This window comes from Gorilla gorilla, chromosome 2 (genome assembly GCF_029281585.2).
Source record: "Gorilla gorilla gorilla isolate KB3781 chromosome 2, NHGRI_mGorGor1-v2.1_pri, whole genome shotgun sequence".
NCBI lineage: Eukaryota > Metazoa > Chordata > Mammalia > Primates > Hominidae > Gorilla > Gorilla gorilla.
The window spans coordinates 205394524-205408760 of NC_086017.1; the positions used below are offsets into that span (position 1 = coordinate 205394524).

At 53.9% G+C, this 14237-nt stretch overlaps 1 protein-coding gene across 2 annotated transcripts; it reads right to left on the reverse strand.

Annotated features, from left to right (window-relative positions):
- Positions 1-1453: 1453 nt before the first annotated feature.
- Positions 1454-12411, reverse strand: CPN2 (carboxypeptidase N subunit 2). Of its 2 annotated transcripts, none has more exons than XM_019023128.4 (2): positions 12191-12411; positions 1454-3821 (listed from the first exon to the last, which is right to left on the reverse strand). In XM_019023128.4, exon 2 carries the CDS (start codon positions 3819-3821, stop codon positions 2184-2186), a length of 1638 nt encoding a protein of 545 aa, XP_018878673.3. In that variant the 5' UTR covers positions 12191-12411; the 3' UTR covers positions 1454-2183. The 2 variants fall into 2 exon arrangements, with proteins under 2 accessions (XP_018878673.3, XP_004038281.4); XM_004038233.5 differs by having other exon boundaries at positions 1454-3824.
- Between the last annotated feature and the right edge of the window lie 1826 nt (positions 12412-14237).

Here is a 14237-nt window from a genome sequence, read left to right on the forward strand (position 1 = left end):
CCGTGCCCGGCCTGCTGAAACTTTTTGATTCTCTTCCCTTGGCATCCCTTGCCCTCTAGGCTCTCATCTCAAACCAGGCAACAGCTCTCACTGTTCCCTGCCTCTTGCTCTCATAAGATTTCGCTGGGCCAGCTGCCTGAAGCGCTGGCAGAAGCATGTCCCTCTTCTGCACGACCTTCAATAACTGCCTGGGGCCTCCTTCATCAACATGCACACTCCACACTCTGCCCCAGGGCCCTGCAGAATCAGCTCATCTGGGCTTCCAGCCTTATCTCTTCCTCCTCGTTGCCCCTCCACAGCCCTGACCCCTCGTCCTTGCCCTTCCCCATTCCTCAGCTCAGGCTCTTCTTCACAAGTTTCCTGCTCTACTTGGAGCCCTCCGTAAGGCCCAAGATCCAATGCAGCTTTTCCCGTGGCCGGTGCTTCCTGCCGCTTCGCCTCCTCTGAACTCCCCGGCGCTGGCCTGCGCTGGCCTCTTTCTGCCTTGTGTTTTCATCCCATGTGGCTGATTTGTCCCGGTGGCCAGGAGCTCCTGGGGGCCTGCTGTACATCTGGTTCCCTCCTCCCTCCCTGCCCGAGCCTTTCTCCCAGGCCAGTCCACAATACAGCTGGAAACCAGGTAGAAGGCTGTGCAGTGGCTCAGCCGGGGGCTACAAAGCGTCTGGGAGCAGGAGGGGAGGAGCGGCTAGAGGGAGGCTCAGAGGCTGGAAGCCTGAGCATTCATGGATTCCTTGGCCCTGAGGACTGAAGGGAGGGGGAAGAGTGAGTGAAGAACACGCCCAGCTCCTGGACTGGTCAATGCGCTGATGAGAATCAGGGGGAGTAGGGGACAGAGCCTGGTTAGACGTGTCTGTGGTCAACAGGAGGATATGGGGCTCTAAGCAGGGGGTATCAGCCTGGGGCTGAAAAGAGCTGAGCCCAAGAGAAGAGCTGGGCTCATTACCAAAGAGGAGGCATCCACACAGGGGTGCATGGGAGGCTGCCCAGGGCATGGGAGGACAGCGAACCCTGAGATGAAGCTGCAAGAGGCGGCCCAGGAGGGTTGCAGGGGTGGCTGAGGTGGGTAAGAGGCCGGGCATGGTGGCTCACGCCTGTAATCCCAGCACCTTGAGAGGCTGAGGTGTGTGGATCACCTGAGGTCAGGAGTTTGAGACCAGCCTGGCCGACATGGTGATGAAACCCCGTCTCTACTAAAAATACAAAAATTAGCCAGGCGTGATGGTGGGCGCCTGTAGTCCCAGCTACTCAGGAGGCTGACGCAGGAGAATCGCTTGAACCTGGAAGGTGGAGGCTGCCGTGAGCTGAGGTCGCACGACTGCACTCCAGCCTGGGCAAGAAGAGCGAAACTCCATCAAAAAAAAAATAAAAATAAAAATAAAAAAACAAGGGAGAACAGCTCTAGTGAGTGGGCAGCTTGCACTCAGCTGCTGTGAGAATGAAGCTGCCGCTCAGCTGGCCCAGGCTGCCCCTACACCTCAAGCCTTCTCCTTCTCCTTAGCAGCAGCCATCACGTGTGCTGAGCAGGCAAAGCCACCCTCCCCTCTGGGGGCTTTGTGTCACAAAGTCGAGCGTCTGGGGTTTCCCTTCCCGAGGCTTCGTTTTATCTCAGTTTCTCCTGGGCACAGCGGGGAGGTGGGTGCCGGCCACAGGGTCTCCCACACACCAGTCAGAACCCTGCCCCTGTGCTTTCTGGTCATCTCTGCTTCTGTCACATCCTTTTTTTCTCTATACCAATTTTAAATGAAATTCCAGGGAAATAAATTGAAACAGACATTGGGCTTTTGAGCCAGATGTCAGAAGGCAGTGGCCTCCACTTTGTATCACTGGGATGCAGTGAATAGACCTCAGGGTGTAGGTGAGAGCGGTTGGGTGTTACATAATGGGGAGGCATCAGGGCTGAGGATATTTTATTCTCCAGGCTGTGGTGCAGCTTTTGAGGGTGCTTTGCAAAGCATAAGGATGTCCTTGTTAGGCCGCACACTCCAGGAGAAGCAATGAAGGAAGAGGAGGAGGAGACCCTGGTTAGTGGAGCAGACCAGACTCCACCCCCTCACCTTGGGGATGTAACCCTGTCCCTTGCATGTGAAAAGCCAAGGCTTCGGAGACTCAGCTCCCCTCCGCCCCTACCTGTCGCCTGGTCAGGCCCCAGAGGCCCCCTTCCCCAGCTCCTGTATGCGCTGCTACTAGGGTCCTGCTGCCCGAGCCTCGATAGACACGGTGAGCCGCAGAGAACCGCAGCTCGACCTCAGGTCCCACTCCTGACTAGCATTGTACTGCAGTCCCAGGGAGCCCTGCCGAGGAGAGAGCTGGATGTTCAGCCAGCGACACTGGGCCTGGTCACAGGCGAGCACCACGGTGCCCTCGGGGTTGCTGTAGGTGCACTGGCTCCGGGCTGCCCTTTCCTGCACAGCCAGATCCCAGCTGCCCCCTGCCTTGCTTTCGTCCAGCCACGTGACCTGGAAGCCCAAGCGGTCCCGGGTGACGGGACACACCAGCTGCTTCTCATTCAAGGCAGGCACCACCTGGCCTTTGAGGTAGGCAGGGCCAGCGCAGTAGGTCTGGATGTTCAGGAGCCGATCGGTGTACTGCTGCAGCCAGTTGAAGAGGTAGGCCAGGTGGCAGTCACACTGCCAGGGGTTACCGTGCAGGGCCAGGTTGAACAGGTTGTAGTTGGTGTCGAAGATGCCGTCCGGAAGTGTGGTCAGCTGGTTCTTGGAGAGGCTGAGCAGCTCCAGCTTGGACAGGTTCTGGAAGAGGGCTGGGTGCAGCGCCGTAAGGTTGTTGCTGCCCAGGTAGAGTTTGACCAACTCCTCCAGGTCTCTGAAGATGCCAGCTGGGAGGTGGGTAATGGCATTGTATGAGAGCATGAGGGAACGCAGGTTGGACAGGTGGGCAAAGGCGCCCTCAGCGACAGTCTCCAGCTGGTTATGGGTCAGAGACAGGCCAACCAGGCATGGGGTGTGGGCAAAGAGGCCGGCAGGCAGGACCCGAAGCATGTTCCACTGCAAGCTCAGAAAGGTCAGATTGCCCAGGGAGGCAAAGATGGAGAGCGGCAGGTGCGTGATGGCGTTGCGTTGCAGCCACAGCCTCTCTAGGCAGAAGAGCTGGGAGAACACCTGAGGGGGCAGCTCCGAGATGTTGTTGCTGTCCAGAAAGAGCTCCTGCAGGCTGCCCAGTTTGCCAAACACACCCTGGGGGAGACCAGAGAGCGCGTTGTTGCTCAGCTTCAGGGTCTGCAGGCTGGTGAGTGGGTGGAACAGCTCCTCCGGGAGCTGGGTCAGGAGGTTCTGGGCCAGGTTGAGTGTCTTCAGATGGGTCAGAGGCTGGAAGAGCCTCCTGGGCAGGGCCTGGAGCTGGTTCCCCTGCAGGTGGAGGGACTCCAGGGCAGCCAGGCGCTGGAAAAGACCCTCGGGCAGAGCCTCCAGCATGTTGAAGTTGAGGGTGAGCTTGCCCAGCGAGGTCAGGTTGGAGAAGATGTTGGTGCTGAGGTTCAAGAAGCTACTGCCTGTGACCTCCAGGTCCTCCAGCCTGGGCAGCCCCCCGAAGGCATCCGGCCTAAACTGGCAGAGCTGAGTGTTGAGGAAGACCACCTTGGTCAAGTTGGGGTTGCTGCCAAAGGCTCTGGTTTCCAATGTGGTGAACGAGGTCTCCACAAAGATGATGTTTTTCGCATATGGCGGGATGTCGGGCGGGATGGTGGCCAGCTCCTCATCTGAGCAGAACACCTCCTGGACAAAGCAGTCGCAACCCACGGGACAGGGCTGGGCAGGCCTGGCCAGGAGCAGGAGGGAGGTCCAGAGCAGCCAGGCTCCAGGGAGCATCTTCTAGATTCGAGGCGGGAGAGAGAACAGGAAGAGAAACTTGATCATCACACAGCATGGCACAGTGACCAGGGCAGTGACCAGGGCATAGTGACCAGAGCACTGGACAGCGAGCTCCAACATGCGGCAGGACCAAGACCCAGGGCTTTGGGGCTGTGTTCTTCTCAGACTGGGGAAAGAAGTGGAAAGGAGACAAAAAGGCATGGAAGAGAGACACGAAAGGAGACCATGGGCATTGTGGAATTTTTAAAGATAATATATAGGATATGGACAGATGATTCCTGAGTTGGAAGCTCCTAGACCGTAACTCTTCCTGAGTTTCCAAATCTCAGCACACGTCAGAGCCAAATGATGCAGAGATCCTGGCACCTGCTCTTTGCACAGCTGGTGGAGGAGAAGTGCAGCCACAGAGATGAGATGGCTCCTCAAAACTGCTGCTGAAATGCCCTCTTCCTGCCCACCTCTGCCCACTCCTCCACGGCGGGGCCCGAGGAGCTTTCCAACGTCATGTGGACAGAAGGACCCCAGACCTGGGGATTCTACAGAACAGTAGATTTCTTTAAAATTCTCTAAAATTCTTTAGATTTTCTTTACTGTTTTTTAAAAAATTAAAAAACAGTAGATTTTCTAGCATGTACTCACAGGTCACAAATTGGTGATGCACCTTACAAATATGTTTTATTTATTTCTCAGTGACATTGTTCATATATGAATCAGTAGCCAACACGTAAAAATTGGAAAACGTCACAATAAAGGTCTAGGTTTCAGAGTGATCTGGGGACAGTGGGCCCGCATTGCCACATAGCAAGACCAGCTGGGGCATCGTGGCCCCTGCCCTGTTAGAGGGTGTGTGCCCTCCAGGCCGCCACCGTTCCCATGCAGAGCACTTATTCACATGGCTTGCAGTGGTCCTAATTCCATGAGTTCAAATCTTAGGTCCATTGCTTTCTAGCTACGTGACCTTGGGCTTATTGCTTAATCCATCTGTGCTTCAGTTTCCTTATCTGTACAATGGAGATTAGAATAGTCCCTACCACATAAGGGTAATTGTTACGGATTAAGTGCGTATATATAGGTAACAGTTTTACATCAGGATCTGGCATAGAGTGAGTAATTAATCAACCACATTAACCATTGTTAAAGGTTGCAAGCTACCTCATTACAGAAAAGGTTATTTGAACACCAAAAAAATAAATAAATAAAAACAAAATGCTCTTTAGACGGAATACACTTGAATTTACCAAAAATTTAAAAAAGAAAGAAGCTCTTTCGCCACATAATCCTAATTTTTCTTAATTAACTTCTTCTCAGTAAAAGGGGTCCGCGAATCGGGTTCTGCAGTTGCAGAATCTGGGTCCCTAGCTCTCCTCGCTGGCTGTCTCTCTGCTGCCCTCTGCTGGTGCCTCCTCCACCTGGCGATTCCGCTTCTGGCTGAAGGTCTCCCATGAAACTCATGGCTTCAGGACTCAGTGCTTATTAGGGGAGCCCCCTTGACTCTCCCGCTCAGTCACTCAGTGACTCTCAGTCCTTCCAGGAATGTTCTGCCTCATCATTAGAGAAGGGACAACTTCTCCCTGAGAAAATGCACACCTTCCTTTAGGCTGCTCTAAGGCATGCATAGCTAAGTGAGCTTGGGGTGGCGGTAAGGAAAATCTCTAACTACTAATAACCGCTGGCCTGGGATTAGAATCTGACTCCTGCGGCCAGGCGCAGTGGCTCACACCTGTAATCCCAGAACTTTGAAAGGCCAAGGCAGGTGGATCATGAAGTCAGGAGTTCAAGATTAGCCTGGCCAAGATGGTGAAACCCTGACTCTACTAAAAACTACAAAAATTAGCCAGGTGCGGTGGTGCACATCTGTAATCCCAGCTACTCGGGAGGCTGAGGCAGGAGAATCGCTTGAACCCGGGTGGCAGAGGTTGCAGTAAGCCGAGATCGTGCCACTGCACTCCAGCCTGGGCGACAGAGTGAGACGTCCATCTCAAAAATAAATAAATTAATTAAAATAAAATAAATAGAATCTGACTCCTGCAATCACCTCTTCCAGGAAAAGGAAAATGTCCCTGCCACTTAGGACATGTGAAGGGAAGGAACAAGCCTCAGGCAAGCGTGTGCCTCCTGGCTCTGTGTCCCTAGACCCCAGCTACAGAGTTAGCATGAGACTAGGAACAGACAGAAAGCAGTGGGCCTGGCTGAAGAGGCGTGGGGTAGCCACTGTCCCCCAACACACATCACACACACACACAGCTGCCACTAGCACCTGGCCTGCCCCTGAGGCACCTACACAAAACCCCTAGGGGTCCTGAAAGAAGCCGCCCCTGACCCTAGGAAGGAGGACCTGGAGGTACGTGTCTCCACCCTAACACTCAGCACAGGTGCCGAAATGATGGGTTTTCATGGCAGTCTTTTCTGTGTACTCGTCTCTCTATGCACAGAGCAGCAGTGACTTCCTTTGGGCTCAGGCAGGTTTTGTTGAATGGAGCTCTCCAAGGCTGGGAAGAGCAGCTTGGGAGGCAGAGCCACCTCCCCTGGGATGGGCAAACCCAGAACGAATGACCCCCAGCCAGGCTGCCAGAGCTGCCTCGATTCCTCCAGAGAGCAAGAGGGGAGCAGTTTTGTTTAATTTTATTATTTTTTGAGACAGAACTTCACTGTGTTATCCAAGCTGGAGTGCAGTGGCACGATCATAGCTCACTGCAGCCTCAATCTCTCGGGTGTAAGTGATCCTCCTGCCTCAGCCTCCAGAGTGGCTGGGACTATAGGCATACACCACTGTGCCCGCCAAATTCTTATTTTTACCATGCCATAATATGATCATTGTGCCAGTCCCTCTTCCTTGCTAGCCCCACTGGTCATTGTTTCTCAAAGGCTATTTCCAGAAAGTATTCCCCTGGAATGATGGACCAGACAACGCTGGGGCCTGCGGGTCCCAAGACCAGCTGGCATCCTCCCAGGGAGAGTGAGGCAAGGCCCCGGGGTCTTCACAGCAGGGCTTGGCTTGTGGAGTCCAGATCTCCTGGTTTTGTTCATCCCTCCTGCCAGGAAAACAGGGCCAAAGCCGGAGTTGCACCATGGAACGCTGGAGCCCGCTGGGGTGAGGATACCTCTCTGCGGAGCGAGCTGAGCTGCTCCCTGGCTTCCCTGGGTCTGCACCTCTAACTTTTCATCCGTTGTCATTTGGAAATAATGTGCTTTACACATTTCCAACAAAGGAAGGAGCTCTAGGATTCAAGCCTTGAATCAAAGCCATGGCACTGGTGGCACAGAAAGTCTAGTGCAGGCAAATCAGCTAAGGCTCGGGAGACGCAGGCAGAGGGAGAGATATCTCCCTGATGTGGGGGTTTGGCTGAGGGGTTAATTCCCACCTGCCAGTTCCCAAAGCTCCCGCACATACATCTTGATCCTCAGCGCAAACCTAGAAGCGCCCAGAGCAGGCAGACTGGGGCTCCCGGAGCTACAGTGACTGGCCCAAGGGAACACAACATAGAAGCGAGGGGCCAGGGCCAGTCCTGACAGCCCGGGATCTGCAGGGAAGATGGACCTGGGGAGGCAGCCCACGGAGGCCAGGGTCCTGGGTACCCAGAGCGTGGTTTAAAATGGGGGTGCAGCCTCCAGAAGGACATGTGCCCTTGGCACCCCTTGTGGGTGGTATCACTGGGGGAGGAGGGCCAGAACACGGCCCTCTAAAGTTCAGGGCAAGACCCCTCTTGCCTGGGTCTACTGGGGCAGGGAGCAGGGAGGCAGGGATGGTTCTCACAGTGAGGGCGCAGAACACTGACAATTTCCAGACGGTCCACTCCCAGCCCGAGCCCCATCCTCACCTCACTCTGGAGTGGCTACGAGTCAGACAGCCTGGGTTCAAATCCTAACTCCCCTCCAGCTTAGCTCTGTGGCTTTGACTGCATTGCTTAACCTCTCTGTGTTTTGCTTTCCTCCTCTTCAAAACAATGAGCATACCACTACCTTCCTGGTGAGGATGTTATGAGGATGGAATGAGAAAACACATGGAAAGCTCTAAGCTCAGGGCCTGGCACATGGCAAGTGCGTGGCAACGTTAGTGACCCTGATCTTCCGAGCAGTGCAGCCCCAGCTCTGTGCTGAAGCAGTCATGGGTTAGCTAGGGAGAAACCCATGAGATCATCCAACCACCCCACTGTGAGCCAATGAGACACCTCTCCACAGCACTCCTTCTAGCTCTTTCCTCCAGCCAAGGGAAAGAGCTTGAAGGTTTAGGGGAGCAGAGATTCTGAGGGCTCTGACTGGGAGCTCTGGCCTTGGCCCCTTCCCCAGCCTGGCCTCAAGAAAGCAGGTCACTGGGGAGCTCTGGAGACGGACACGCCCCTCCCTGGGAACTGTGGAGGCTGGCCCCCAGGGCCACAGCGGGGTGGCAGCCAGAGGCTTTCTGCTCCTCATCTGGGAATAAGACCATCAAATGGCCACAAAAATGTTCCACACTTTCGGCAAGCCAAGGAAGTCTGGCTTTTTAAATGGGTTTTTTTTTTTTTTTTTTGAGGGATAGGGAGGGTTTGGCTGGGTGCAAATGAGCTCCTTCCTCTCCTCAAATTGCTTATGGGAGGGTACGTTTCTGTGCATGCCTCAAGCCAGTCTGTCATCCACCACAGAGCTAAGCCTCACTTCTTCCAGAGGGTGATGGGACCTAGAATGGGGCCTAGAACCCTGGCCCCAGACACCCAGGGACTGCCACCCGACGCTGGCTCCATGGATGTCTGCCTCACCAACGGGCCTGGATTTGGCCATTTGGGCTCCAGCTCAGCTGGAAGCACAAAGAGGGGCTTCTGAGACTCGTCCAGAGTCCCTGGCTGCTCCCCAAGCCTAGTCCCCTCTCTTCTCAATCCAGCAACGTAAGTCCAGTGGCTGAGACGGTCAGGTTTGCACTGGGTCCCAGCCTCTGCTCCTGCCTTGGCCAGCCCACCCCACCCTCTGCCCAGTTCAGCCCACCCCATCCGCTGCTCTGGCCAGCCCACCCCACCCTCTGCCCAGTTCAGCCCACCCCATCCGCTGCCCAGTTCAGCCCACCCCATCTGCTGCCCTGGCCAGCCCACCCCACCCTCTGCCCAGTTCAGCCCACCCCATCCTCTGCCCAGTTCAGCCCACCCCATCTGCTGCCCTGGCCAGCCCACCCCACCCTCTGCCCAGTTCAGCCCACCCCATCTGCTGCCCTGGCCAGCCCACCCCACCCTCTGCCCAGTCCAGCCCACCCCATCCGCTACCCAGTTCAGCCCACCCCACCCTCTGCCCAGTTCAGCCCACCCCATCCGCTGCCCAGTTCAGCTCACCCCACCCTCTGCCCAGTTCAGCCCACCCCATCCTCTGCCCAGTTCAGCCCACCCCATCCTCTGCCCAGTTCAGCCCACCCCATCTGCTGCCCAGTTCAGCCCACCCCATCCTCTGACCGGTTGTGTCCCAGGGAGTGAAGCCACCTCTCAGAGTCCCAGCGTCTGCGTCTGTAAACCAAGAACGACCAGGATAACAATAATCATCATAATACCTCAGTCCCGGCATGGTTAGGGCTATTGCCACTCTCAAATGAGAGAACAGGCATTGATTGGGCCGCAGCAAGAAAATAGAAACAACCTAAATGTCCAACATGAGGGATTGGTTACATGAATCATGCTACTCGGATATAATGGAAACCCTCTCTGCTATGTTTAAAATTATATTACAGGCTGGGTTCAGTGGCTCATGCCTGTCATCCCAGCACTTTGGGTGGCAGAGGCAGGAGGATTGTTTGAGGCCAGGAGTTTGAAATCAGCCTGGGCAACATGGTAACATCTCATCTCTTCAAAAAATTATAAAAATTAGCCAAGCATAGTGGTGCATGCTTGTAGTCTCAACTACTCGAGAGGCTGAGGTGGGAGGACGGCTTGAGACTGGGAGGTCGAGGCTGCAATGAGTGGGTGATTGCTGTACTGCACTCCAGCGTGAGAGACGGGGGAGACCTTGTCTCAAAAAAATAGAATAAAAGATAAAATTTTAAACAAAAAGAAAATTTATTATTGATGTGTATTTATGGACAAGATGTTTGCAATATCTTAAGTGAAATATATGAAGTCTCAGAATGCTGCTTTTCCATTTTTAAGGTGTATTTGTACACAGAAAACATAATAGAAGCTTATGCACAAAATATTTGTGGTGGGGTCTGGCACAGTGGCTCACACCTGGAATCCCAGCACTTTGGGAGGCTGAGGCGGGAACATCACCTGAGATCAGGAGTTCAAGACCAGCCTGGCCAACATGATGAAACCCCGTCTCTACCAAAAATACAAAAATTAGCTGGGCGTGGTGGCGTGCGCCTGTAATCCCAGCTACTCGGGAGGCTGAGGCAGGAGAATCGCTAGAACTCGGGAGGCGGAGGTTGCAGTGAGCCGAGATCGCACTATTGCACTCCAGCCTGGGCAACAAGAGAGAAACTCCGTCTCAAAAGAAAAAATTTTGTGGTCATTACCTCTGAAAAATCGAATTGTGGATGATTTTAATTTTTTCCTTCTGCTTAAAAATATATGTTCCACATTTTTAAGTAAGAAACATATCACTTTTGCAGTAAGGTTGAAACCTATTTTATTCTAAATATTGAGATAAACATGTAAAATGCACAGCACATTTCCACACACACAGTAGGGGCTTACTTCACTCTTTCCTTCCTGGCAGTGATGTTGCAAAGGCCCAAGGGAGCTTGTCTATCTGCCGTGTTAGCTTCTGGAAGAGAAGACAGCTGACAGGTTGAACTAAGAGGCCGTTGTGAACTGGGCACTATTCGACCCTCCCAATTTATACCCACCCTCCCAGGCCAGTGCAAGTCACACTTCCCCCATGAAGCCTTCCTTGACTACCCTCTTCTTTTTTTTTTTTTTTTTTTTTTTTTTTTGAGACGGAGTTTCACTCTTGTTTCCCAGGCTGGAGTGCAGTGACGCCATCTCCGCTCACTGCAACCTCTGCCTCCCGGGTTCAAGCGATTCTCCTGCCTCAGCCTCCCGAGTAGTTGAGATTACAGGCGCCTGCCACCACATCTGGCTAATTTTTGTATTTTTAATAGAGATGGGGTTTCACTATGTTGGCCAGGCTGGTCTCGAACTCCTGACCTCAGGTGATCTGCCCACCTTGGCCTCCCAAAGTGCTGGGATTACAGGCATGAGCCACCGCGCCCAGCCCTTTCTTGGGTCCTCGGATCCCTCTTGTACTGTGTTGAATGTTTGGGCTCTTCCACTCTGTTTTCTAGTCAGTTGCACCCACCCGACTGAGCCCGTGGTGCTTCAGTCTTGCTGTGGTGTCTCCGCAAGCAGCTCTGCCCCCCAGCACCTGGCTCGGGGCCGGGCACTGAGAAGGCAGTCAGGCCCTGTGTGCTGAACTGAAGGAATGTGTTTGTGGCTTTCAGTGACTTCGCATCTCAGGCCTTACTCTCATCCTGCTTAGTAGCAGGGGAAAGCACTTTAGCTCCACCAGTGCCCCCAGATGGGATCGGATTCTGACGCCATCAGGGGAAAGCACTTTAGCTCCACCAGTGCCCCCAGCTGGGATCGGATTCCGACGCCATCACCTACTAGCCGTGTGGGCTTGTGCAAATCACTCCAACTCTCTAAGCCTCAGGTTTTCCAGACTTAATTGTCACCTCTGCCCTCAGAGTTCAAATTAGCACTCCATTGGATGATAAATAGGCTAAATAAGATAGTAAATAGAAAGCCCTTAACACAGCGCCTGGCACATACTGAATGTTCAATAAAAGGTGGCCCCCTGCAGGTTTATTTCACCACAAACTTTATTATATGAGCCAGCACGCTTCTGGGAAGGAAACCAGGAGCTAGTCATCCTTGGGCCTGAGCTGGGTGCTGCGGCGTGCGCTTGTAATCCCAGCTACTCAGCAGGCTGAGTGGGAGGATCGCTTGAAGCCAGGAGTTCAAGACCAGCCTGAGCAACATAACAAGACCCCCATCTCAAAAAACAACAATAATTATATTAATAAATAATTAATATTTAGTATTAATATAGTATTAATAAGTAATTAGTAATACTATTTATTATTATTATGCCAAGATGACAAGTATAAACTAGGCAGAACCAGGCCAACCTGGACATCTGGTCACCCTGCTTATCCTTTACTCACTACCAGCCTTGTAGGCCGGGACTGGCAGATCTTCATCTCACAACCCCCCCGCCTCACCCTCCTCCTGCCTCTTCCCAGCAGCGCCCTAGCTGAGCACCTCGGGGACTTCTCCTCCCGGGGCAGGGGCCCCCCAGAACCGCAGCCTGCCTGGAGCTGCGGAATGCTCTGAAACGGGGGAGATCGCAAGTTCCCGTTCCTGCCCCCACGTCCCTGCAGACCCTGGAGCCCTTTAGCGACCCCGGGAGCCTACCGTGAGGGCCGAGCGGGTGGCGCCGGGCTGCCCTGTCTTCCTCAGGAGCAGAGAGGAGTCTGGTGTGGCCTGTGGTCAGCTCAATCCAGCCCCAGCGCTGATCAAAGTTCCAGGCAGTGGTTCCTCCCCTCACGTGGCCCCAGCGTCCCAGAATGTCACCAGGGTCACAGGACGGGAGAGGGCCTTGGCAAGGCCTCTGAAGATTACAAAATGACCCTGAACTCCTCCCATGTACAGAGCCCTGCCGGGGCCAAAATCCCACCGAGGTTGCAGGGTTGGCACCTTCAGGACCCCGAGGACACTCAGAAAGCTCTAGAGATTCCCGCAGGCGGCTGGGTTGGTGAGGACTGGGATGGGGTCCACGCTCACACCCATACCTGTGAGCAGAGGCAGAGGGACTGGGAGACTGCCTTCAGCCTCAGGCCCCTGCTGGGCTCTCAGCGCCGGGAGGCATTTCAAGAGGGCTGTGGATTTGTTGTTTTGTCTTGTTGTGTTTGTTTGTTTGTTTAATGAATGAACTTTCTAAACCCTTCCTGAATTAGAAGGGGGAAAAGCTATAGGGAGATGAATTGGGGCCCAATGTGGAGAGGAGCGCTCACAAACTCAGGGCTGGCCGAGGACGAAAGATGCTGCTTTGGAAGGGAGGGATTTTCCCATCTCCGGAGGTGTGGAACCAGGGCTGCAAGACACACGGAGTGTGTGTGTGCTGAGTGCGTGCGTCTGGGGGTGTGTGTGTAAGTGGGTGTGAGTGGCTGTAGGGGGTGTGTGGTGAGTGCATGTGTGGGGGTGTGTTGTGTGTGTGTTAAGTGGGTGTATGTGTGAGTGGGTGTGTGTGCGCGTGGGTAGGGGTGTGTGTGGTGAGTGCGTGTGAGGGGGTGTGGTATGTAAAGAGGGTGTATACGTGAGTGGGTGTGTGTATGTGAGTGTAGGAGGAGTGTGTGTGGTGAGTGCACATGTGTGGTGGGTGTGTAAGTGGGTGTATGTGTGAGTGGGTGTAGCGGTGTGTGTGGTGAGTGCGTGTGTAAGTGGGTGTATGTGTGAGTGGGTGTGTAAGTGGGTGTAGGGGAGTGTTTGGTGAGTGCGTGTGAGTGTGGGGTGTGTGTGTGTAAGTGGGTATATGTGTGAATGGGTGTAGGGGTGTGTGTGGTGAGTGCGTGTGTGTAGGTGTGGGGTGTGTGTAAGTGGGTGTAGGGGTGTGTGTGGTGAGTATGAGTGGGTATGTATATGCATGAGTATGTCTCGTGTGTGTAGTATGAGAGTGTGTGAGAAAATGTGTGGTAAGTGGGTGTGTGAGTGTGCAGTGAGTGGGTGTGTGGGTGTATGTGTGTGGTGAGTGGGTGTGTGTGTGGTGTGTGGGTGTGTGGTGTGTGTGGTGAATGGGTGGGTGTGTGTGTGTGCAGTAGGTGAGTGTGAGTGTGTTGGGGTATGTGTGTGTGTGGTGTGTGGTGAGTGGGTGTGTGTGTGTGCACTGAGTGTGTGAGGATGTATATGGGTGTGTGGTGAGAGCGTAGGAGTGGGTGTGTGGAGGCGAGCAGGGTGAAGGGGTGACCTGGACGAGCAATCTAAGATCGTTTCAATGCCAGGAGTCTACCATTTAAAGTAGACTGATGGCTTTTTCACTCATTGCATGGTATTGATTTTTATCTACGCTTTTTATGAGTGCAAATTAATGTTTCTTTTGCATGTGAGCTGACTGCATCAGCCAAACTGTAAAGGTCTAATGGAGTGTGGCAAGGAAGTGTGTTTCAGTGGCGATATGCCACAAATGTACTCTGGCAGAGGACAGCAGGAGCCTCTGGGATGGAGAAAGGCGATGAACAATGTGTGCCCAGCTCCCCCTCAGCGGCCCCCAGGCTGGCAAGGGCGGGACAGTGGCTGGGAAAAATGGCTTGCGTGGGGGCGCTCACAAGCAGGTCTGGGAAGAGCGTGGCACTGCCCTGTACTTAAGGTTTTCAAGCCATCCACACTCGCCTCCAGCAACACCGTTTGTTCATTGGTCAACGTGGCCTGGTGAACAAGAGAAATTTGGCATTGGACGGATCTAGGT

Excerpts from the sequence above, each read along its gene's own strand:
- CPN2 (XM_019023128.4), bottom strand. The coding sequence starts at position 3,821 with ATGCTCCCTGGAGCCTGGCTGCTCTGGACCTCCCTCCTGCTCCTGGCC.